At 42.7% G+C, this 27,042-nt stretch overlaps 2 protein-coding genes across 6 annotated transcripts in view; both read right to left on the bottom strand.

The window, feature by feature from the left end:
• Nucleotides 1-10,120, bottom strand: part of rt (Protein O-mannosyltransferase rt) — a 157,951-nt gene extending 147,831 nt beyond the window's left edge. For both annotated transcript variants that reach the window (XM_037414190.2, XM_075878896.1), the window contains exons 1-3: nt 9,808-10,120; nt 9,337-9,500; nt 8,947-9,050 (exon numbers count right to left, since the gene is read on the bottom strand). In XM_037414190.2, coding sequence (XP_037270087.2) covers nt 8,947-9,050; nt 9,337-9,500; nt 9,808-9,960 — 421 coding nt within the window. In that variant the 5' untranslated portion in view covers nt 9,961-10,120. The remainder of the gene's footprint in view (nt 1-8,946; nt 9,051-9,336; nt 9,501-9,807) is intronic.
• Nucleotides 10,121-13,503: 3,383 nt separating this feature from the next.
• LOC119161619 (DENN domain-containing protein 1A) overlaps nt 13,504-27,042 on the bottom strand; it is a 155,641-nt gene continuing 142,102 nt past the window's right edge. For all 4 annotated transcript variants that reach the window (XM_075878892.1, XM_075878894.1, XM_037414189.2 and 1 more), the window contains one exon: nt 13,504-26,962. In XM_075878892.1, coding sequence (XP_075735007.1) covers nt 26,336-26,962 — 627 coding nt within the window. In that variant the 3' untranslated portion in view covers nt 13,504-26,335. The remainder of the gene's footprint in view (nt 26,963-27,042) is intronic.

Here is a 27,042-nt window from a genome sequence, read left to right as displayed (position 1 = left end):
CTAAAGCAGATGAGAAAAGGGTAGTGTGGTGTCGACGGCGACAAACACTTTTGCAGGTAGAGAGGGGCAAGTCGACTAACACAGAATCACACAGCGGCGAGAACTCGACCTCTGAGCGAGCACAGTCTATAACAGCATTGTGAGTGTGTAGGAAGTCCCATCCCAGAATGATATCGTGGGAACATTGTAGAAGCACGGTAAATTCGACCTTATAAAAGCATCTTTGATGACAATGCGTGCAGTGAACGTAGCGAAAGGCCGAATGTGTTGCGCATTGGCAGTGCTTAAAACGAAGTCGCAAAGAGGCGTTACTCTTCGTAGTTGTAGGCAAAGCTTCTCATACATGACAGAAACTGCGGCTCCTGTGTCCAGAAGCGCTGAAACAGGTACATCGTCAGCAGAAACAGCAATAATATTACACAGTGAAAAACAAGGCATTAAAAAGTTCGAAAGGTGCGCAGTTCTTGCCTCCGGAGCAGCGGTTCCTTGTTTTCTTCTGGGTTTGGCGGGGGACGTCGCCTCATGGGAGAAAGAGAACAGCGTCGCGGTGACGGTAATTGGCATGCGTTGAAGTGCCGTCAAGTCAAAGAATCAGGAGCGTCGTACAGTCTAGATGAAGCAGGTTCAGGTCGTGGTGCGAAATCGTACCCATAAGGCCTCATGCCATCATGCTGCATAAACCCACATCGCCAGCAAAACCGTGCTACGTGGCCCGGGAAACCACACGCGTAGCATACGGGGAGGTTGTCTTGAGTGGGCTATGGGTTCTGGAAATGAGGTGTTCGTCTGGAGGGCGGTCGAGTAGCCATATGTGCAGGCTGAGGTGATGCAATGAATGGGCGCGCGTGGAAGTAAGAGTTGGCAGCGGGAAATCATTGAGGGGTGACGAACGCTTCAGCATACGTAAGCGGAGCAGTCACTGGTTGTGCAATGGCAGTGGGAAGCACCTCGGCAACTTGCTTCTGAACAACACGTTGTATTGACGTCGGTAGTGAATGTGAGGTGGCATCAGTGATGCAAGGCAAAAGAGACAGTTGGTGGGCGACCTCTTCATGCACAAACTGCTTGATCTCTCGAAGTAAAGCGACATGGTCCTGCGCAAGGGCAGGAGGCGTGAGAGGGGCAATGATTACACTTGATACCATGGCGCAACGAGTAGACTACCATTGCTTCCGAAGCACACCATAGCTTTGGCACAGCTGTATGATGTTGGCTACAGTTTCCAGGTTTTTAGCGACGAGCATCTGAAAGGCACCATAAGAGACACCTTGCAAGATATGCTTTATCATGTCCACCTCCGTCACTGACAAGTCGATGCGCCTGCAAAAGGCGACCACATCTTCAATGTAACTGGTGAAACTTTTACTGGCTTGTTGAGCTTGTCCTTGCAGGCGCTGTTCAGCACGCAGTTTCCGAAGTTCCGGACGGCCGAAAAGTTTAACGAAGGCCGCTTTAAAGGCCGATTAGGTCGGAAGGTCAGTGCTGTGGTTATAGAACCACAGTGTGGCAAGGTCAGTCAAGCAGAAGATGACGTTGGTAAGCTTGTGTGCATCATCCCAATTGTTGTGTTTGCTTGCCAGGTCGTACTCGTCAAGCCTGTCTTCTGCATCTTGGTCCTCATGCCACTGAAGAGAGAAGAATCTCGCTGCCGAAAAGGGCCGGCACAAACAACAGCTGCTCATCATCGTCCAGCACCATGAAATCAACTGGGGGCAACGTACGGTTGCGAATTTCTAGGATGATGGTAACGTACCCAGCACCTCCAGCAATTAAAATGAAGTGTTTCGGTGCAGCATGTCACTGTATGGTTCGTTGCAGAACGTCGGGGAGCAACAGCCGAGCAGGTGCAAGCGCCGCGATGCACCAACCATGAAGATCATTGTCTTCCTACCAGAGAGTGGTACCCTCTACCCTTCAGAACAGCGCTAATCTTCATTACAATACACACACAGGCGTGTGCACACACACACACACACACACACACACACACACATATATATATATATATACTGTGACGACGCGGGATCGACGAGCACACAAAGCACCTCAAACAAATGCACTTTATCGATGACAAAAAGACTGCAACGTTGTCTTGGTCTCTGCCCACGGCCAAGGACACTCGCGCTGCTTCGTTGTCGCCCCCACTGGCACATACACGCGTCATTTATTCCCTGTTTAAAAAAAACATCGCCCCTATGTTAAACGTTCGAGAAGCAAGGCAAAACCAAAACTGCACAGTTGGTCACTGAAAGTAAGGTTTCATCCGAAGCACATGGACAATCTCTGGTGAATGTCTGCGACGTTTGGAACACTGAACGCCCTCCAGAACAACCTCGTATTTGACATCACTGATGCGTTGCAGAACCTTGTAGGGTCCGAAGTACCTTTGCAACAGCTTTTCGGGGAGCCCATGCTGACGAATAGATGTCCAGAGCCACACTTTGTCGCCCACATATATGACGGTTCTGTGCCGGAGGTTGTAATGTTTGGCGTCGTCGTCTTGTTGTTTGGTGATTCGCAACTTTGCAAGTTGTCTGGCTTTCTCTGCCAGCTGGGTAAACTCTTCGGCATCCATCCCATTGCCATCATTTTCATGAGGGAGCATCGTGTCTCATGTTGTCGTAACTTCGCATTCGTAAAAGAGACTGAAGGGTGTCTTCCGAGTGGTCTTCTGACGAGCTGTATTGTACGAGAATGTGAGGTAGGGCAATATGTTGTCCCAGTTCTTGTGCTCTACATCTACGTACATGCTTATCATGTCAGCCAGGGTCTTGTTGAGACGTTCAGTGAGCCCGTTGGTCTGAGGATGGTACGCCGTTGTCTTCCTGTGAGCTGTACCACTTAGTCAGAAAACGGTGTCCAAAAGCTCGGCCATGAACGCAGTACCTCTGTCGGTGATCGCTATTGCGGGAGCACCGTGTCTTAAAACGATGGTTTCGATGAAAAATTGCGCCACTTCAGCTGCCGTTGCGCGTGGCACAGCGCCTGTCTCCGCGTATCGGGTCAAGTAATCTGTAGCGACAATTATCCACCTGTTTCCAGTGGCAGACTTTGCGAAGGGGCCCAGAAAATCCATGCCAATTTGTGCGAACGGTGTCGCCGGCACTCAGACAGGCTGCAGCAGGCCGGCTGGTTTGATGGATGGTGGCTTGCAAGGCTGGCAATCTAGACAAGCCTGGACGTAAGTTTTGACAATTGCGGCAAGCCTTGGCCAGTAATAGTTTTGCCTCATCCTCGCTAATGTTTTCGTGTAACCCAAGTGACCAACGGTAGGTTCGTCGTGGCAGGCTTGCAGTACCTCGCAGCGAAGCAAAGAAGGAACGACGAGCAAGTAGCTGCTGCCGGTGGGTGAAAAGTTCTTCTAATAAAGAACGTCATTCCGCAAGAAGTACGACGGCAGCCCCACCGAAAATAACTTCGGCACGCTATTCATTCACCCTTGTAGGTAATTTATGAGTGTTAGCAGTTCAGGGTCGTCGCGCTGCTGTTGAGAAAAGGCGGCAGTGTCCACAATTCCCGAAAAGGCCATGTCGTCATCATCCGGCGATGCCATCTCAACAGGAGATCGAGAAAGACAGTCGGCATCGGTGTGTCGTTTTCCGGACTTGTAGGTAACAGTGAAATCAAATTTTTAGAGCAGAAGACTCCAGCATGCAAGATGGCCAGATGAATCTTTCAAGTTGATTAACCAACAGAGCGAGTGGTGATCGCTGATAATGGTGAACAGGCGGCCATACAAATAAGGACGAAACTTCAGGACTGCCCACACCATTGCAAGGCATTCTTTCACCGTCGAAGTATAGTTAGCTTCTGATCGGGACAACGTCCTGCTGGCATAGACGATCACCTTTTCCTTGTTATCCTTCCACTGTACGAGCACTGCTCCAAGAACCACATTGCTAGCGTCTGTATGTAGTATTGTTGGCGCATCTTCATCGAAGTGGGAGAGCACGGGCTGTGTTTGCATGCGCTGACGAAGCTCGTGAAATGTCTGCTACTTGTCTTCTCCCCAGGTGAAGGAAATATCTTTCCGAATAAGCTGTTTCAATGGCCATGCAATGTTAAAAAAATTGGCAATAAATCGCCAGTAATAGGCACAGAGTCCCAAAAACCGTCGCACTAATTTTTTGCCTGATGGCGTCGGGAAATTCACCACGGGGGCAATTTTATCCGGGTCAGGTCGGATCCCTTGGCTGCTCACGACGTGACCGAGGAATTGAAGTTCATGGAAGCCGAAGTGGCACTTTTCGGGTTTTAGAGTAAGACCGGCCAAGCGTATCGCTTCAAAAACTGCTTCGAGCCTTCGCAAGTGTTCCTCAAAAGTCGCCGAAAAGACAATAACGTCACCGAGATACACCAAGCAGGTTTGCCACTTAAGTCGCGACATAACCGTGTCTATCAGACGCTGGAATGCTGCTGGCGCCGAACACAAACCAAAAGGAAGTACCTGAAATTCATAAGTTCCATCGGGCGTAACAAAGGCGGTCCTCTGACGATCTCTCTCATTCACTTCAATTTGTCAGTAGCCGCTTTTCAAGTCCATGGACGAAAAGTAGCATGCGTTTCGTAATTATATCCAATGAATCATCAATACGTGGCAGAAGATAGACGTCTTTCTTTGTGATATGATTTAGCTTCTGGTAGTCGACGCAGAAATGCAAGCTTCCGTCCTTTTTTCTTTTGACGAGTACCACTGGTGATGCCTAAAGTCTGTTGGATGGCCAAGTAACACCATCTTCCAGCCTCGTTTTCACCAGTTTTTGAATTGCTTCACGCTCTTTTGGGATGACGCAATAGGGATTTCGCCAGATGGGTCTGGCATCAGAAACCGTGATGATGCGGTGTTTAGCCAGTGCCGTTTCACCAACTCTTGATGTGGATGAGAAGCAGCCGTGGAACTTGTTGATCAGCGTGAGAAGGCGGTCTCGCTCAATGGGAGATAACGTTGGACTAACGTCGACAGGTGACAGTGTAGTGACAGTAAACGCTGAAGCTTCCTCCACTAAATGACAATCTTCTATTTGAGTGAGTTCGTCCAAATAGGCAATAGCCATGCCTTTAACTATGTGTCGGCGTTCTCTGCTGAAATTTGTCAACAAGAGGTCAGCACATCCGTCAATAACAGTGATAGAAATCCTGGCAATAAAAATGCCGCTAGTGAATGCGAGCTCCTTGATGTGTTCAGCAATGCCAGTACTATTCTGTAAGATGTCGCAGTGCACGGATACGAGGGAGCAACTTTGTGGCGGCACTATGACGTCGTCATCGGCAATACGGAAGCGAGGTGGCTGGTGTTCCTCATCAGCAGCAGTGTTCGAGCTCATCGCGAACCTTACGCTTCTGTCGCGGAGGTCAATCACAGCCCCGTATTTGCGCAAAAAATCCATTCCCAGTATGAGCTGTTTAAAGCACCCATGAAGAATGACGAGGGTGGCGACAAAGGTGGAACCAGCGATGAAGAGTCGGGCCGTGCACTTTCCAACCGGTGTCATCAACTGACCTCCTGCATTTCTTATATTGGGTCCATGCCATGGAATCTTCAACTTCCTTAGTCTTTCGGCTAGCTGCAGGCTCATTATAGAAAAGTGGGAGCCAGTGTCCACAAGATCTGTCACTTTGTGGCCGTCAATGTGAACGACGAGGTCAGCGCTGATAACGTCGGCAGTTGTCTCATTCCTCTGATTAGTCGTTGCTGTTGTCCTCTTCGACATCGGTGGCTTCAAGCTGTCATTTGTCTGCAATTAGGGCTGTTCGGAATTTTGAATATTGGCAATCCCACCCCCCGAGGTCGCTGCGTCTCGTTTCCCCGTCGCGGGTTAGGGGACCTGCCCCTGATGACGTTGGCAAAACTGCGACGATTAGGTGAACTGGCCCGCGCAGGAGATGAAGAACGTGATCCGGGCATTACTGGATTCTGCGGCGGTGTGTTCACAGGAGCGTCGTTTGACATGCGTCGATTCTCGTACGTAGCGTAATCAGGGTAGTGAGAAAATCTCGAGTACTGAGCGTCGCGATAACCGCAAACTCTACAGACGTACCCAGCTTCGCCACAATGAAAGCATACCGGTTGACGATCAGCAGTACGTCACAAATACGTTTTCCGACGCTGGTAGGTCAGTGGAACTAGCTACTGGGCCACGTTGTGGGGTTCACATGTTGGCTATACGGCATTCGTCTTGTCAGAGAAAACGGCGAGGTTGGGAAAGTCGTCGGCGCTGAGAGCGGCTGTGTTTGCAGGGTTGGTGGTGGTCCAGTCATTGGAGTCTGCTGTGCGGAAGGCTCGATGACGGGACATTGGACTGCATCAGCCTTAGTAAGATGTCGCACATCACCATAGCCGGATGAAGAGAGAGCCTGACGGACCTCATCTCGGACAACATCGGAGACCAAAGATAATGCCGGCGTCGGTTCGGTTGCTGGAATTAAACGAAGCTGCTGAAGCCCCTCCCTCAAAATATCCCGGATGACTTCCCGACTTTCCGCAGAGGCCTGTCGTTGTCGGAGAGGCTCGCCGCAGCTGTAACAGGACTACTCGCTCGAATGTTGACCAGGTTCTGCTGGCGGTACCGTTGCTGTAGAGCCTGTTCAATAGCTGTGGCTTCTTTCGTGAACTCAGCTACTGTAGTTGGTGGATTTCTCACAAGCCCAGCAAACAGTTGCTTCTTCACGCCTCGCATTTAGATACCGCAACTTCTTGTCTTCCGGGATCTGCCCTGCCGAAAAGATGTGTCATGTCCTCGGCGAACATAGCAACCCTCTCATTTGGTTTTTGAATTTGAGTTTCCAAGAGACGTTGCGCATTCTCCTTTCTGTTGAGACTAGTAAAGGTGTCAACCAACTGGTTGCGGAAGTCGTCCCTCGTAGCCAAGCTTCTTTCCCTGTTGATGTACCACGTCTGGGGGTTGTCTTTCAGGTAGAAGTACACATTCCCGAGCTTGTCTACTGGGGTGGCCCACTGGTTGTACTTCGCACAGCGTTCAAACTGGTCCAGCCAGTCTTGGGCGTCTTCATAAGTCTCACCATGAAAACAATCAGGAATCGTGGGATTCTGTAGTGTCATGTGCACTGGAGCTGCAGTGGCCATGGTGGCTGAAGGAGGCAAGTGATTGCTGGCAGTTTTTCGCAAGGGATTGATAGGAGCCAGGCTTAGCAGACGGCGACTGAAACGGTGAACTGGTGTGCCGACGCATGATAGCGATTCCGGGCTCGAATATCGGGTCCGCGAAAGGGTGCCAAGCATGAAGACTACCCAGCACCTCCGCTACTGTGACGACGCGGGATCCACGAGCACACAAAGCACCTCGAACAAATACACTTTATTGATGACAGAAAGAGTGCAACGTCTTCTTCGTCTCTGCCCTCGGCCAAGGACACTCGCGCTGCTTCGTTGTCGCCGCCACTGGCACATACGTTAAATGCAGCTGCTGTGTGCTGTGGTTCGCAATCAAACCTGTCATGCTTAGCAGCACGATCCCTAAAGCCTTTACAGTACGCCAAAAGACAATTTTCTTGCTACATGTTTAACTTGGTTTCCGAGTCTGAACTACTTTTTAGCATGAGCAATGTAAATGCAGATGAATTGAAGGAGCACATGAAACATGTGTAAGTTTATCACTTTCACACAGGATTGATTGATATGTGGGGTTTAACATCCCAAAACCACCATATAATTGTGAGAGACGCCGTAGTTAAGGGCTCCGGAAATTTCGACTATCTAGGGTTTTTTAACAGGCACCCAAATCTTGAGCACACGGGCCTACAGCATTTTCACCTTAGTCGAAAATTCAGCTGCCGCAGCCGGGATGCGATCCCATGACGTGTGGGTCAGCAGCCGAGTACCTTGTCCACTAGACCACCACAGCCGGACTTTCAAACACACAGGATTATAGAAAGGCCTTTTTCACTATTCTTGCTGAATAGAATTGAAATCAGGGTGCTTTGCAAAACATCACACCTCTAGAATGTGTCTAAGTTGATGGTTTGACGAAGCATTGTCTGGTTGGAGAGAAGCACGAAGAACAAACTTCAATCGAAATGAATGACCGCCGAACAAAATGAAAATGCACATATGAAAAAAGAATATCGATTTCAGCACCAAGGTGGACATCTGGGCACATTGGTATCCAGAGTTTAACATTAATTTCTACCCTTTTCATTCACTTGTTCTATCATTGTGTATAGATGCAGTGGAAAAACAATAGCACAAGTGACCAATGGCCTACACAACAAATGTACAACTACAATTAATTACAACCTGAGAATAATACAGCTCCACCCACTGCCATCGTTATGTCACCCAGAGAGAACTCGCATAGACATTCCATTTAATCATATTTGCCTACTTCTGTGATGTCAAACATCTTGGTGTTTTACATAGCTGGTGTGGCCATACGGACACAGTTTCATGACATTAATTTAACATCGAAAACGTAAGTTTCCTGGCCAATTTCACTAGAGATTCTGACATCACTGGTGATTAAGGTCATATTCTCAGTATGAATGACAAACCTTTAATATGCATGGTGTCTACATTAGCACAAATAAAGCCCGGTTCGAAAGATAACCAACTTACGTGACCCTCTTACATAAAAGACTGACAAGCACACATGGGGGTTAATGGGTGGAGCATGTGTTCCATTCTAGCGTTGTAACAGACTATAGCATCTAAAATGCTGGTTCATACCCGTGCCTAAAAACGTGAATTGAGATGCTTAGGAACACAGCTCCACTCCATACATTGCAATTTTGCCATTCTGGTAATGGGTTGCTTTTCGTAATCTTTTTCTCTGCAGGTGTCCCAATAAGAAACAGCAATGCGCTGTTAACATTGCCTGCACATGCTGGCAAAAAGAAAGAAAATTATACATAAAAACAGTATATATATATATATATATATATATATATATATATATATATATATATATATATATGAGTGTGTGTTTTTACCTGCTAATGCAACAAGCTGCTTTCCAAGGGGCGGATGCGAATCAAAAAAGAAGATATTCTTCATGTATAAGCTTGCGAATTTTCCATAATGTAACTCGTCGAATCTGCAAAATAAATGCATAACATTAACAAACTATCTTGTATATATCAAGTAGGCCATTTAACACATTATGTGTTTTTCTACATTGGGTTGACACATATCCGAAGAAACAATAATATGAGTGTCACACAGGCACTTTTGATCACGCTACGATCCACCTCGAATTTCTCGAGCGCGATCGGCTTCCTTCCGCTTTTTGCACAAGTAGGCCACTTGCGATAAAAAAGCTCAATCCCGATCGCTCGAAAGTGCACTGTGCGACACCAGTATAAAAAAAATCTGAGACTTACACGATGCTCCGTGGGTATTCCAGCCTCCACATTCTTGTGAGAAGCGCCAAGAAAAACAGAGCCACAGACATCGCATCAATTTCGATGCTGACGGTGAACGCTTTGGAGGAGCCATTTAGCCACGAGCTCAGGTAACTAAATGCGTTCGTTTCCACACGAGGAACCTGTAGGGCGAGATTCCTTGGTGGTAAGCCAACAAGCCGTTACAAAGTATCCATATTCCTGATGGAACGTTTGACAAATAACACGGCATCATGATATGCCCGCTGAACAAACATTATAACTGCAAAACGCACGACCATGCGAATAACCACCGTGTTCACACTTAAGGAAGCTGTCGCTTGAGTAATTTATGCGATAATCCGGTATATTTAGACATGAGGTTAACTGCTTGAGAAAGCAATACACTAATGAAATACACGTAATACCACTTAAGTAAGACTATACAGCTTGAAAAGCTGGGAGACTGACCTCCGGTGTTCTTTTCGGTACAACTTCGTGACGCACGGCACCGTTAGCATTGCTGGGGTCGTCGCTCCCGTCGAGCGCTTCAACAGGTGACAAGTTCTCCGACGCAGCGGCCGCTTTCGCCGTGCTTCTTTTTCTATTTTTTACCTCGCTCATGTTCTGGCGTTACGTAACAAACTTTTCGGACTTAAGAGTAACCAATGAAGCAACTACAGTAAAAATATGAAGAATGCCATTAAATATCTGCAGTGCTACCCGACCGCGCATCTAGTTCTCAGCCGACTGCACCACGTGGCAGCCATATTGTCTAGCGGAAATGCATCACAGGTCACGAGGGCTACTTGCTACTTCCGCTGTTTCACGCACATTAATAAGTGTTGTGTCGCTGTCCTAGGTTGTTGTGTGTCTAGGTGTTATTTGTCTCAAGTGTTTGTTGTTGTTCTCTGCAGGTACTGCCGCACCGACGGCTACCACATTGCAATAACATAGTTTCCTACACTGACTGTAGCTAAGGGCTTTCTGCAGGATGACAACGGACGCAACACAAGCCAAGGCAGCTACGCTGGCGGCTTGCTCAAACGCCAATGAACTCGCAGCCGTAGAAGAGGCTGCTGTAAGTGTTCAAACGGTACTGAATTCTGACAGTGGTGGTCGAGAACAGTGTGCATCGGTTTGTGAGATGGCTTCGGGAGGTGATGAGAGCGGTGAGAAACCAAAAGAAGCCGAAGACGAGTTGGTGGCACAGCAGCAAGCGGCAAGGTCGTATCTCAGACAACAGTTCCTGCGATGCATGGCAGGACTGTCTGGTCACGCCGCCACATTTCATATGTATGAAAAAACTACTGTTAAGGGGACTTATCGTTGTTTTGACGCTGATATTGAGAACTTCGGCGTTTGCGATCTAGATACCGTATTGGGCCGTTACCCTGCAGTGACACTAAGAGCTGGTGATGTTATCAGTTTCACCGTGAACTTGGATGTCACAGGAGATTCTAATGGACATTAGAATAGAGCCTTATTCCTTAATAAACTTTGCCGTACGAGTTGTGCGGAGCGCACTGTAGGCCACCGTGTCATTTAAATTTGCCTGCATAATAGGAGTGCGGTGTGCGCTTTTTTGTTTTGCAGCCTCCGTAAGCGGTAGGCCCAAGTCGAGTCGAAAGAACTTTGTTTCGGTAGGCCCCGAGCTCCTTTGGAGCGACGCATTCTCGTACATGCCATTTCTCGCTTTTTTCTTCTTAGGACACTGCAAGAAGTGCGTGTGCCTCTTTCAGTATTCTCCTGGATCGTTTTGGCTCTTGTGCCAAAACGAGTCATTCATTGCGCGGCCGGCTGGTGTGCACAAAAACGATAACATAGAATTTAATCCTCTCTAAATAGCGTCATACGGTGTACTAAACGCTGGTGGTAGTACCATTCTCTGAAAATACACTTCCGTTGCTGCATTTAACTGGTGTAACCACATTGGCTGCACCACATGATGAACAACACATTCATGCCAACTACCAAAAATGTGGCTTATACTTGCCTAACAGTAGTGCTTTGGACTTTTGCAGATTAAAAAGAAATGCAAGCAAACCTTTACAGAAATGATCCATCATTTTTGTTTCAAAGGCAACAGGAGACTGACTGTTCAATGCTTAAAAAAAAAAAAAAAAAGGTTGCATTATTCTGTAGTGTAGGGCACTGAACTTTTTGCCTAATATAGAGTGATAGTACGCGTTTAGTGTTGAGTCTGTGACGCGTTTAAAGAACTAGCACAGGTGAAGCGATGGAGGCGGAAATGTTGTAGGCCCGTGTGCTCAGATTTGGGTGCACGTTAAAGAACCCCCGGTGGTCGAAATTTCCGGAGCCCTCCACTACGGCGTCTCTCATAATCATATGGTGGTTTTGGGACGTTAAACCCCATATATCAATATCAATCAATCAAAGCACAGGTGAAGCGATCAGCGGACCCGAACCGGTGCAATCGCAACACCAACAACAATCCTCCTTTTCATCTTTTTGCTGGCACTGCTGCCTGCGCCCTATCCATTGTAATTTCAAATATTTCAAATTTAGTTTCGTAGTAAGTTGCACAGATTTTGCTTTACGATATGACTGTATTGGACAAACATTTTGTGCCACTAAACTTTTATGATTCTAAGCCATAAATACCTCATATTGTTACACATCACCTGTAAATTGCATATAACTATCAATAAAGTGTGTATAAGACATTTTAATTGACAAGAAAAATTGTATTGTGAGAATTCTTGGAATGCTCAGCCCATACTAATTGCTTACTTCAGGTTTGTAATAACTATAGGGCAATATAAAGTTTCAAACAAAATACTTGCACTCTTCACATGTTGATTAATACGAGGGCAAAATTTTCATCTCAATCGGACTATCAGAAGTACTAAAAACATGTCCAAACTCAAGAAATTGCCTCAAAATGGATCTTTAGAAAAATGCATTTTAAAGGTGTAAGTGAAAGCTTATCTATGCAGAAAAGATACATTTTATTAAGATTATTTTTTTCATCATGAAAGCTTGACAATCAGTTATTTTGAGCCTGTGACTTTTGTAAACTCACGCAAAATGCAACAGCAAGCAGCCAGGTGACCATTTCCAGGAGACTCTAGACAATGAGCTCTTTTTAGTTTTCATTCGCCACCTTGTGCTCTTTAAAAGTGATTTGAATCTACTTTGACTCTAATTACGATCTTCAGTTTTTTTTGTTGTTGTTGTTGTTGTGCAAGTAGAGAAACTATATAATTTTGGAAAAAAACTTGTGTTTTTCGACTCGAATTTCCCCTTGATGCCAGTGGATTTATGCCACTGACATTTACATTTGATCTACATGAGTCGCAAAAGTTTTCAGATTGCATAAATTGTAATGTAGTGCTAATACTCTATGGCCAAGCTTCAAGCATAAATTCAATATGATATGCAGTAATGCAGATGCCTAAAATGTTGCATGTGAAGTATTCACGGTTTCTGTGCCAAAACCTGGCACAAAAATGTCTGTTCAATAATTTATTGTAGTGATGCATGAATTATAGTCAGTCATATCTTGAATTTACGCAATATTACATCAGTTTGTGCGATTAGTAAAAAAGCACACTATTATTTATGCCTGTACGACTACCTAAACACAAGTCTGATCCCATGTAGAAAATAATAATTTTAGGTTTTTATCCCTGAACCGCACAATGGGTAGTGAATGAAGTATCTGTAGTGGGCTTGGATCACTTTAAACCACTTTGTATTTGTCAAAGTGCTTATAAAGTACAGTCTTGCATTCCACTCTCATAGAATTACGACCAGTAGCACTACATATACCCATTGCTGCAAATGGCCCTACCGATTAATGCCTCCATTACATACATTTTCTACAGCCTCCCAGCATTATGGTTCTTATGCCACATATAATTCAAGTGTAAAATTTCAGCCGAAATCCACCACGATGAAAGCTTTTTATAGCCTTATAAGAACTTTAGTGCATTGTTTATAGTTAAGTATGATTAATGCTATTGTATACACTTATAAGTGCATTGTCTTATTTGCATTTACATATTGATCTCATGTCAGCTGTGTTAAGCACTCACTTTCAAATAAGAATATCACTAAACTTTTTCTGCCGACTTTAGCAGTTTGACATGTAATCAGGCAATGCTAATAAGCAACTGAAGGTCATAGTAAAAGCGCAACACAGCAGGAATGCTAATAGTTTAATGCTCTGCATAAAAACATTTCTCACTGACGTCGGTAGGAATGTACATTCACACATTCAAGTGCACGTTTGACTTCAGAAATCTTCAAGGATGCACATAATCCCATCTACTTGCTGTTAACCACTCATGCAGCAAGCACATTATACATGCACTGGACAACTTTGTCAGTAAAATAAAGGTGTAGAGTAAATGAATAGTATAGAGTTGTTAGAAAAATGAATTTTCTGAATCTAAATTAAACCAACAGTCAAAGAAGACACTGCAGGTGCATAATAAAACATCCAACACATGTCATAAATAAGCAAGGTTTAAGCATTTTCAAAATAGCATGGTTTCTATACACAAAACAACTAAACAGAATAATTATGTTCTTGGGCACAATTCATGCAATATTGATATGCCAGCAAAATGATTAAATTAGTCTGGAAGTACACACAAAAATGACTACGAGCAACAAGTTTCGCATTACATAGAAAGTCTGTCTTAAGATATGTCTATAAACAAAAGCCAGAAAGAAACATCAGTGACAACATGCAAAATGTCGAGCACAATTCTATTTTAACCTCATGGCACCACCTTACAATAGACTTCAAATACATTTTCACAAAATACACTCATGTTTACACTGTCATACTAGTGTTCACATAATCCTGAATCATCTCATCTAGCTAAAAACATTTGTGACAAGCTGGAAGCTACACCTCTTCAGAGTGATACAGAAACTAAATATATGGTAAAACATCCACGCCTCTCAGTATGTCAAATTTAATTTCAATTAGAGCAATTCTCGCATGATGTTAAGGGAACCCTGAACCACCTTTAAAAGTAATCATAGAACAATATCACTTTTTGACTAGGTTGCCTCATGAATTTCCCGCTGGAAAAATTTTTCAAACTCCTTAAGTACAAACTGAGATATAAGTAGTCGTCACACCATGAGAGAAGCCTTCTCGTTCTTTTCATCCTCACAAGCATACCAAAAGTTGCACCTGAGAAGGGGTGCGGGAAGGCCTTGCTCAAAAGTTGCACTGTTGCATGTCATTGTATTGGGCACTTTCACCCTTTATTTAAGCAATGGGGCAGGCGTGAGGGACACTCTCTAGAAATATTCATGCCGGTTGGGCCGTCTTGTGTCACTATTGCACTTGGAAGCACATTCGCGCAGAAAGATACCAAGACCATTCAGGGGACACTTTTGTGACTCATCAACACAGTTATCTGGCACACCGTGGTAGCTGCAGTTAGACTGGACACTGAACGTAATTTTCGTTCATTCACCCCATTCCAACCTTCAAGTGCAACAGCAGTAGGCTCTGTAAGAAACAAGTGAGCTATTCGGGCTCGTAGTGATAGTGTATGAAACAGAATGAAAAAAGCATGCCATGTGCCACATTAGACTGATGCAGGAGAAAACAAAACATTAGGCACGGGACCATCAACTGAGACCAGCAAAGCAAGGATGGAGTGCTTTATCAGTCTCTGAGATCACAGACATGTATTCTTTGACAAAAACTTGCAATAGTGCTATTACTGGTAATGTTCTTTCAATCAGAAAATCGGCAAATACTTTTTGGGTCCGCTTACTGTAAAGGTGACAGCAAGGTTGTGAAAGAAAGAGAACAAGCAATCTTTAAACAATTTTTTAAAACAAAATATTGTAAATTCTTCACCGCATGTGGTGAAATAATAAACTCTCATGTTCACAGGGACTTCATCTACAGGCTTGCAGTGTTCTCATATGTTCAAAACGTGTTTCTAGGCCCTTCTAATGTCATTAAAACCTGTTGTAGGAGCAAGTTCAGTGGCCTTTGCTCAGCATTGACATGATGAGCATGCTTGATAAACACTTCTTTGTTCATCTTCCTCAAAGTGCACAGTACCTAACAGCCCTTACGAGAGAAAAAAAATTGGACGCACAAAAAGTTATGTTTTCTTCTTTCATTAGTACGAATTCCAACTGTTAGGTCAGTTCAAAAAAGATGCTAAGCTATTGTGGCTGCTGCTGCCAAAGGCTTAGTCTTCCCATTTGTCTGAAAAAGGGAGGGTGAACTAGAACATAAAGGAGGCATGGAAAATAAGTGTGCTCGTTGTGGTCAAACTTCAGATATATATTTATATCAGGTTCATATCCATTGCTACAATACATGTCTAGAACAAAACACAGCTTTTAATGAAGCTGCTAAAGTAAGCAACCTCTCGAGAACAAGTTCAGGGACAAGGGGGTGTTGAGTGCACAAGTAGAACAATCCCTATTATTTTTTTTTTGTAGAACACTCCCAAAATCCCACCTTACAACTTCCAATGATTAGCTAAAATTTATAGAAGAGCCTTATGAAGGGCATTTTAAGATGAATTTTGAATAATTACAGAAAAAGTTGCATTAAAGACAGTTTTTTAATAACAATGATTTTGAGCACTTTCTGGTTAGCTGAGTTTAATGGCATCTGATACAACTCCCATTCTTCTGTTGTCAAATGGAACAATGCACTGTTTCACAGATGCACAGAGTGTCAGAGCTACTCAGTGATGTGTAGTGCACCCACTCAAGCAACGCTAAATTTGCCAGTCTGACTTGAGGTGCCTCGTAACATACGTTATAAAACACAAAAACTTCAAACCCTGCTACATCCCTGCCTTTCTTGTACTACTTCCCTTTCTTTCTCTCTTTGCTACATGCATTAGTTCTTAGTCCCAATAACTGTTTGAATGACCACTTTGTTATGGATTGCAGACAATTTACAGAAAAATAAACTGGCATGGAATGAGTCATTTATGAAACCACCTGTTTTATGAGTAAACATAAAGACAATAGTACACAATGAAGATCAGCTGCAAAGCATTTGTACAGGTGCTATATATTTTAAACACTGAAAGCCTAGCTGCCACTATTAAAGGGGCCCTGCAACACTTTTTGAGCATGGTCAGAAAATGCTGCCGATCGGTAGTAGAGGCTCCCTAGAACACGCCAAGCGTTAGCGCAACACGCGGCCTGTAATTCACAATAAATGATCAAAGTCAGCTAAAAATTGCTTTCCCTTCTCTCGACGAATGACGGAAGATGCTTAAAAATAACACATAGATTGACCATATATTAGCCATAGGCTGATTTGAACATGGCGCGCTTGGTTGTTACAGAGATCGCGGCGAGAGGCCGTCACTTGTCCACGTGTGCACGCCGCGATGGCACAAGAAAAGCCTCGTACCCAAAGAAAAAAAAAAAAGTGCTCAAGGTCCCTCCCCACTTAGCTTCCAGCACTTTCGTCGAGAAGAAAGAAAGCGATTGCAGCGTGTGACAAATTTTTAGTAACTTTGCTCATACAGGACGGATTCTTAAAATTTTTGTTGCATTGAATTTGTGAGGCAATACACTTTTCAAGTAAATTAATTAAAATCCATGGTTACTCAGAAGTGTTTCAGGGCCCCTTTAAAAACAAAGAAATAAAGACATGAGAAGGCGGAAGGTGTCACAGCAGCATTAGTACACTTTAATTGTGGAAATCAGTGTAAAAAACAGGCAAAGAAAGGGCAGCAGCTGCACAGCACAAATGCCCTTTCACTAGTACATGTACACAGCTCAAATGGCCCTCTGTCTTCATTTTTTTTTTTTGCGCTGATTTCTACAATGATGGTGAACCAACTCGCTCGTCAAGCCACTCTTCTGAAGTACTCTTTTAGTGTTAAAGTAGCAAGAACTAAATACCTCGGGACAGACAGCTTTCATGCACAACAGAGCTATAGTATTATCATTTGGTAGCAATAAAATGTAAGCAAGTGTTCAATAAGGTTTCTCAAGCCTGACTCCTCTTTTCAACTACATCTCTAATGGTTCGCACATAAACTTAGAAAAATATTTACCATTCTCAGCTATCATTTTAATTAACTACAATTATTGCAAAAAAAATTACTGTAAGTGCCCTTAGTTTTAAATAGCTGTTGCACCTGCACATGCTTTTAATCGCAGTGGCTGCGTAAAAGCAACATATGATTAGAAAAATGCTCTGGGAGTCAAATAAGAAAAAATGAAAATGTGTGCCCTCCCTCTCAAGCAGGAAATGATCTAAGGATGCATTCGCAATAAAGAAAGCAAACAAGCCATCTATGCCTGCACCATTTCTGTTGAAGCAATTTTCTTAATCACTATAAACTATGTCTCATTTGACAATATTAATATTTCATGACAACATCAGTGATGGAAGCGACATTTTGCTTTTCGGAGCAGACTCTGCAGCAGAAAAAATGGTGCTTTGGAGCAGCTTTAAGTGTCTTCGGAGCAGAAAAAAATGCTATAGCTTAGGATTGCTATTGGTGTTTTTGGAACAGATGCATGTTCCTAACGAATCCTGCAGTCTAAAACTTCACTTAAGGATCTAATAAATACTTACATTTATAATTAAACATGCCTTGCGCTAGTATGCAGCAAGTACAAACTAGTACAAGATAGTATAGTTGGCGTAAATCATGGGGGAGGGGGTGAAGAAAGTCCGGACTTTTCTGGTGTTGAGGCTGCAGAGCAAGTGTCTCACTTGAGATTTAGCTTTAGCACGTTATATAACTAAGTTAACAATTGAGTATACCACAATCAACTTTTTAAAAGGCTTTTTATTACCTGTGGTAAATGCCCCTCAGCCGTGTGAACTGTGAAAATCGAAAAAAGGTGAAAAAAATAGACTGAATAAAACAATTCAATTGCTCAAACTCAAACCCCATGCTCGTTTTTTTTTAAATTTTATTTGAAAGCATGATTTATCTCCTATATAAATAAAAATACAACCCAAATTAATAATATGAATTGGACACCATGGCCTGACATGTGTCACCCCTTGAGATTTTTCTGGATTCGCAACACTGAGTAGCATACAAGTATGATAGTGTATACAGCTTGTTTTTGGTTTTGCTTAGGCTCAAGGGATGGTCCCATAGTTCAACTGCATTCTTTTTAGTTTGCCAACATTCTTTTGAAGCAGGTTTGGAGTAGTTACTATGAGTGGCAATATTGCACTTTGGTGTAGCATTTCTCTTTTGGAGCAGTTTGGAGCAATTGGAGCAACACTTCCATCACTGCAATGTGCCTGTAACTATCATGTGCAAAAAGAGCAGTGTACAAATTACTACACATCAGTGGCCCCTTTCACCTCCTTATCATTTAATATTTCCAACTACAACTACCTCACAAGGGTTTTTGCAATAAAAAACAACATTAACGTGCGAGAATCAGATTATGGATTATGTGACTTACAAAATGGTATACATGTATATTTTATCGACATATGCCCAGTGTCGACTGTGAGTGCTGTGCTTGCCTATGATGCACATAAAGCATACAAATAATTGTTATACCTTATAATAATTTGCAGAAAGAAAGCTGTTCAAGGTTCAAACATGCTGCATATAGAACACACAATGTTAATTAATACATTACAGTTAAGCGCACAGCTATCCTGCAGATGGCAACACTGGCAAGCTTTTTGCTTTGTACTGTTTACTACATGTCTGACATACTTCTTGAAAGCCAACTTACTCAAGTATCCACCAGCCACATTCTACCACACCTACTACAACCTTTGCTTGGCACATGTCAAGTTGAGCTATACATGATGAAAATGTTTGGTGCAACAGCCCCTGTAAGACACATGCACAAATTCACAGCAAGTTGGGCTGGTTGGCCGGAGAAAATGAGCAGAAAAAATCTACAGATTCTTCAGTATTTTGTGAAACAAGCATACACAGCTGTCTCACCCACATTTCTCACTCAGTGTCTCATTGCAACCACGGAAGAACATGCTCAGACTTGACAGCAAATAACTAAAACTTTCCTAGCACACACTTCCAGAACCATAAGCAGCCATCCTAAACAAGCCCACTTCACTAAAGAAAAACACAAGCTTGACTTCAGAGGTCACGCCTTGAAAAGTTTTAAAATTTTGCCATTCAGAATATTTTCATCGATACAACTTTAAAACACTTTGTTGATGCAGTGCCATTCTAGAGTGTGTATCTGTTTCTGTCTAAAGCCTAGCTCTGCCAACTTAAGGGGACACTAAAGAAAAACACTGAAACTAGTTTGTATATATGAACCATTCCCCGATACTCTTATTGTCAGTTATTTTGTTGTTACAATTGGTCAATGATTGTATGTACATCAGTGCTTAAGTGTATAATCATGAATTTCAAATCACTTTTCTTTTTTGCATTAGGGTTATCTTAGCTCAATAAATTTAAAGTTCCCAAAACTTTAGCTTTGTTGGCGCCTTTAGTACACAATGAAGTCCACTTTTACCAACCCCTGCCTTCTTATAAAAAAAAATTATCAAGGCCTTTGTACATGACTTTAAAACCCATGATGTGGTGGGTTTGTTGAAGACAGAATCACCACCAGTCTTTCCTTTTTGAATCTTCTCTGACTTGCCAAGTGTCTTCAAGCAGTAAGAATATTGTTTGTGGTATTGTGGAAGGGCAGTGTACTGACACAAGTGAACTCATTCTGAATTTTCTCTTTAATATCCTTTTATGCCGTTCTTACCATGCCACTTAACGCCTATGTTATTCTATTCGCAAGCAAGAAACGGTGAAAGGGGCGACCAGAATTTAACTCATCAGAACAGCAAAGAACCCCTTTCCATGAAAATACTCATTAACTTAAGCTATTTCATCAACATGTTTCCATATGTGTTGAGACAAATCTAAAGAATGTTTATATATTTTTGGCAGCTTATCCACGGCTACAAGACAACTCTAGTGCAAACCTGCTACCACCCATTCACCCCACAAGACAGATGCTTGTTATTTTGTTCCAACACCATGACTGGCCTTGTGATCTAGCTTACAAGTGAAAGCTTAATGAGGTAACTGCACAACTTTTACTAGGTATGTACACCGTCAATTTTTATGAAAGGCAACACGTGAGCGCGTGGCCTGCATGCTCCGGTGGCTGCTTGCAGAGCATTCAAGTAGAAGCAAAAGCAATTACAGGCCTTTTTGCATCGCCTAGTGGCCAACGAAACAACTGGTCATTGGTGATATCAAACCAGCAGCACGATTGCAACCCACTCCCCCTTCAAGGCGAATACGCAAGAGGCCAGCCCTTGCTGCCAGTTTCATATCACGAATGACTGGTTATTTAACTCATCACCATATGACGCGAAAACAGGCTGTGGTTACTTTCGCTCCCACTTGTATGCTCTGCTAGCAGCCGCCAGAGCGCGCAGGCCTCTCGCTCGCAGGTTCCCTTTCATAAATATTTACAGAGTACATGCATGCTTCTACAGGCTTTCTCAGGTTATTTATTTAAAATAGAGGAGTTGATACAAATTCACATTTTTCTTACTTGGCACATTTTCATGCAGCAGCAGACATCTGCATTTACCTTATGATTGCCAATATGATTTACGATTAAGAAAGCATCCTCAATACAATTAACTTTTATATTAAGATGGAGACATAAATGTTTATTTTAAAGGAAAAAGAAAGAAGACAGTAATTTCTCTTGTTATGAAAGATATTACGGGGTTATCGTTATTGGTGGGGTAGACAAGGTCTAAAAATTTTTCAATGAAATGTAATCTTTGAAAAGTGCCACATTTTTTCAACAATCTATCTTCAAAACTCAGTGCTGTACACCACAAAGCTTTTGTATTTCACACTGTGTTACCTATGAGTTGTGCATTGAACTAGAATATTAAACGCGCAATACACATTTAAAACATAATTATCCATCAAAAACTAGAAAAAAAATTGGCCATTGAGATTGATGATGAAATGTGGGGTTTAGCGTTCCAGAACCACCATATGATTATGAGAGGCCCTGGGGGAGGGCTCCAGAAATTTCGACCACCTGGGGCTCTTTGACGTGCACCTAAATCTGAGCAAACAGGCCTACAGCCTTTTCGCCTCCATCGAAAATGCAGCCGCCACAGCCAAGATCTGATCCCACGATCTGCAGGTCAGCAACCGAGTACCTTAGCCATCAGACCACCGCAGAAGGGCAAATTGGCCATATCGAAACCTACATTCCACAATAACAGATTGCAATAAAATTATCAGCAGCATTCAATAATACAAGTTCATTATATACTCAGATGTGTAATAAACCAGCTTGCAATGTTTAATAAGAAAATCTTTTTGGAGTTTCATTGATATTGGTGAAATACAATAATAAACAATTTGGAGTTTTAATTAATACAATGAAGATAAGTTGCAATGCACACATTTTAGCAATGTGCCAGAAGACATATGCTTCAGACTTGTAGCAAAATTGTCCTTTTTACCAGGTTTTTTTTTTTGTTGCTCTGCCTTTGCTTAGATCCATTAGAACATTGGCAACAATCCTTAATGAGACAAGATTGATCTTTCATACAGCAAGCTTTAACAGTGAACAAATCATGTTAAATCCCAATTAACTGCAAGGTAGCTTAAGTTACATAGTTTGTGCTATTGAAGTGGCAGACAGCATCAAAGAAGCCCCACCTGATGATTGGCAAGCTCACGTATATGTCTTTTACGAAATTTGGCTATCGCCAAATCAGGCCATTCAATCAGGAATGTTTTGCCGGATGATACCATTGAAGATAACTTTAAGCATAATATTATGTGGGCAAAAAAGTAATTACACATAAATACGGTGAAAAATAAAAGGAAACCAACAAATATAAAAATTGACATTTGTCATTTTTTACTGTACCCTGAAATATTTGAACAGCACAAGGTGCAAGCAAGATTCAATTTATGACAGGTACAGGAGTGCCTGCAGTTGCAAAATCTCTTATGCCGGCTTAAAAAAACAAAAGTAAAAGTGTTTTTAAAGATAATTAGTATTTTTAAAGTGTCCTCAAACCCTAACCTTCTTTTAAAAACTCCCCGTCTTGGCACATCTTCCGAGTTGGAAAAGTACTTAAAATGTGCATTGCCGCCCAACACATTCACACTCCAGCGAACGTGATGCTTGTGCAGCCTCAACCAGTGTGAGCTTTCTTGTGCCCAATAATGGGCATTGTGAAGATTAACACTTCCATTTTGGCAAAAACGAGCTTCATCAGTCCAAATTATTCTGTGCAAAGGGTTATTTTCTTGATCAGTTTTGATGAGACAGTCAACTTACCCTTCAAAGTCCACGTCATTTAGGTCCTGATGAACGTAAACCTGATATGGATGGAACTTGTGCTTTCTAAGAACATTTGTGACTAGACTGTTCAGACGGTGTAATCATTTAAAAGATTAACTTTGGAGCCCGATATCTCGAAGCACAGGTGTGCTAGAAAAAAATCTTCCAACTGAAACTGTATAGAAACATCACATCTGACATTTCTCTTTCAGTTTATATGCTCCTACAATGTGATAAATTGAAGTGCAAACTTTCCTGAAACACCAACAGATTTTACATATATCAGTCCGTGCTTAGCAATAGTTTTCAGAAGTATGGACTTTCCAGCGAACTGTTCTACCTTGACTGTGACTATTGACAGACTTCAATTCATTTCAAAGATTCTCCTGACAGTCAGTAGTTTCAAAGATAACAGAAAAATCTTGTAAATAATTATAATGTTGATAATTGTGCACATTCCGATGCCCTCCACCAGTATGAAAATTGGACAGCACGAATTATCTTGAACCCCTTATTTTTTATAATTCAAGACATTCAATACAGAAACATGCAGTATAGTACTATCTCACTTTGAAAGGTCAAATTGAAAGGATCTGGTGTGGCCTTGAGCAAGTAGTTCCACATTAAAACTTTAAATGTGGTTGTATTGACTCGGAAATCTAACAAATTCTTATCTTCACAAAGTTCTCACAAGTATTTAATCATATACTGTTGCTGCCAGAGTTCACCCAAATGCTTAGCTTAAGAGTGTGGACTGCATAACACAGTACTGGAGCGTTGGCCACTGGGTCTAAGATGGCACACGAAGCCTGCACACTGAAAGTGGGTGCAATATCTGCAGCTGCAACATCACATGTGATGCTGTGAGTGACATGATGCTGTGATGCTGTTGGCGGCTGAGCATGCTAGCTTGCGGCAATAACTGAGACCCAACGGCAACACCCTGGCACATATGCAAGCCTGGCACATTAAGATGAAATCTAATATGACAGTAGAATATTAATTATGCACTGATGCAGCTGAAAAAAAAAAAAAAAATGATGATTCAAGGTCACGCCACAGTTTACTATTGGCATCAAATGAAACCCAAACAGCAGCAAGCATTCACACTTGTATAGCGAGCGCCCTCTAGTTATCACCATTGACAGGTGTACACCTCTAGTTTAGCAACACTGTGTACGTTCATGATGATAACTGGACGGCATGCACTATATTATTTCGAATTATGGCCACTGTTTAGGTTTCATTTACTGCTGATAGTACACTGTTGAATTGTAAGGGTTGCAACAAGTACGATATAGCCCTCACTGGCTGCTCAAAGGCAAGACAAAGTTGCTTCAATAAAGATCAAATAGCCCATTTGATGTGTGGTGCATGAATTTGACATTGTTAGACTAAGGCAACCAGACGTGTGCATCAAGGTGGTGCAAGTCCCATTTTTATGGCTGCAGTTCCACTGCCTGCCCCAATGGCACTGTGTTCTGCATTATTGCTGAGCCCAACTAGCCAGAATGCAGTTGCGCACACGCAATACAACTGCTACAACACCAACAAGATGCATATAACACAAATGCCTGTGTTAGGCTGCAGACACTGAGAATAAAAAAAGCATGGGTGCATGTCTCTCACAACAAAATACCGAGCCTAGAGATTATTTCATCAACCAATCAAGCAAGAATGCCAAACACAATGCTATACTCCGTTTCATACGTAAAGTGCGATGCTGTGAAGGCTAGCGACAGTTCTTGCAATGAATGCGTTTGCACTAAGAAATAGTACGATGATTTTTGGATCTGCAACATGATTTTTTTCCTCTTCGTGCTTTGTGCGTCGGAGATAAATGCCCCATTATACGGCTTCCTTTTGTTCTTATTTCTTGATGCTTTATTTGTATCCCTTCGCGACGCTGGGCAAACACGTTCGTGCTCGTATCGCACGAGAGTTTACGACGATGAAACCCAAGCGCGAGACGCGCATAGTAACATATTTCTGACCGAACGTTTTGCATAGCTTCCACAGCATTGCAACTGATGTATGATACAGAGTATAGAAAAGGGAACCCTAGCACTAGGTCTAAATTACATGCAACACTAGTAAGCACCTTCAAATAAAGCTCTTTCTCATAAGATCCTCAAGCTGCAACTCAAGCCCTTAGTTTTTGTCAATGACACAGGGTATACAAAGAAAATTAGGTTACAGTATACTGAGGCCAAACTATAAAGCATTTTACTTCCTAAACGTTGCATCTGTAGATACCCTCGATGTTCTCCTTTCCTCTTACCCACTTCTGCTCAGCTTGCGAGCCTTCTACTTTGACAAGTTTGGTAACACCAATCATTGCATGCTTGGAGTAGTAATTGAAGCTACAGTTCGTTATTGTAAAAAGCCTAGATGCAACAGGTACACATGATTAAAAAGTTCTGGCTCACTTTCTACCTTGCCACTTCTTGCATTGCTCAGCTATACAATAGATCTCTGCGCACATCATCACAGCACACACACAGCTTCCACCTGCCCAAGGCCAAGTTCATTCCACCTGTCTGGGGCCAAGTTCATAATTAATATTTATATTTATATATTTCTCTCTCTCTCTCAAGAACCATACCAGCATTAAGAAACACACTACACTTGTTGAGCACGGCCCAGGTGCACTGAGGAAATTTACAAAAATACACTTGTTTCAACTAAACTGGTTGATGCTATCAGGCTCGGAAACTTTGAGGGGCATTGAACAATCACACATTTATGTCTCACGAGTAAAAAGCTTTGTAGTCTTGAAGGAATTACCAACAAATATAATTAAATGAGCAACAGAAACCTGCAAATTTCACGTAGTGAAAATTATGCACTAAAACATTTCTTCCCTTTGTGACTAACATGTATGTAAGCCCAATATTTTTCAAATACACACAGTGCCCAGAAAATATATGCAATGAGCCTGTACTGAAATAAGTCTTTCTAGGCTAGATATCTGACACCATAGCACAATATAGTATGCGCATTTCTATACAGTGCCTGTTACTTTTTTTTAAATCCATTCGTGTGAGTGTATTAGTTTTACTTTGTATTAGAGATTGGCTCTGAAATAAACACTGGGTTGTTTACAATGACACAAGACTTTAGTAATTCTTTTTTTTTCTTGGGCAATTTCCTGTCTACACATTTCGTAAATAACCGCTCTTTAGCATTTTTTTTTTCTCCTACCAGGTAGTGTGTACTGCTATCTAAAAAGAATATGTGAAGCCCCACGTTAGTGCTAAGCATAATGTTTGTGAATTCTACAATGAACATTGCATCAGATTATCACAGAAATCTTACAGGCATTACCATCGCAAATTCAGATGTTAACTAAGCGACAACACTAAAGGCTTTGAAAACCTGGCAAATTTTCTAAGGATTATACTAAAATGAAGGCTGTACATACAAAGCAAGGGGAGTAAAGAAACTTTTTTTTAAGCTCTCCACAAAGTATCTGCCTAGTATCTGTAGAGAGCCCAATCTGAGTAACAACTTTACAAGCCTATCATGCTACATTGGTGCAGGACACTCCAAAATTAAAACCTCCATATGCTGGTGCCTACCTCACCTGCAGTCCTTCTCTGGGCGGCCAATACTATATATACACAAGTTTTTATGCCTACGTCATTTAAACCTAAATAAATAATAAGAGTTGAAGCACTTGAATGGCAATGGTGCCTCCTCATTATTAGCACAATCAAAGATCAATGAGGTCGGCACAAGGGTCCTTCTGTTTGGGAAACACCGGAGATGGTGCTGGCTGCGAAATGGGAACCATGGGAGGACGTGATGTGACTGGCGGTGTCACTGGTGGAGTCACCGGTGGAGTCCAAGGCATCTGAAGAAATGGATTTGTTGCAAAAGATGGGTGAGGTACTCCCATGTAAGGTACGGCTTGGAACCGTCTCTGGAGATTTGAATAAGGTGATGGGGCAAATGACTGAGTGGCAAATGCAGTAGTAGCATTTGCTGCCAGAGGCAGCCGAGTTGAAGCTGTCTGCCCCCTTGGTGGTATCACTGGAACTGCTGTTGGAACTGCTGGCTGTACTGAAGATACCAGTGGCTGCACTGTCTGCATTCCTGGTTGCATTGCTTGTACTGCTGGCTGTGTTGTATGCACTAGTTGTGCTGGAAGCGGGGGAAAAACAGGAACTCCTTTAGCCTCTGCAGGTGCTTGGTGGTTATCAAGTTCGTCCTCATTCTCTTGGGAGTCCAGATGAATCAGTGGTGCATCTGAGGATGGCGAAGGTCGGCTTGTGTTCCTTGATGCTTTTCTTGGAGGTGGGGCCAAGGGCACCTTATGCAGTGATGGATCACTGAATGTCTGCAATGACAAAACAACTAAGATAAATTCCTTGATGCTATATCAATACATTAAAAAAATTCAGAGCCACAAAAATGGAC

Source organism: Rhipicephalus microplus, chromosome X (genome assembly GCF_043290135.1).
Source record: "Rhipicephalus microplus isolate Deutch F79 chromosome X, USDA_Rmic, whole genome shotgun sequence".
In the NCBI taxonomy this organism is placed as follows: Eukaryota; Metazoa; Arthropoda; class Arachnida; order Ixodida; family Ixodidae; genus Rhipicephalus; species Rhipicephalus microplus.
The sequence above is the reverse complement of the archived record's forward strand: the minus strand, read 5'-3'. Positions and strand labels throughout refer to the sequence as shown.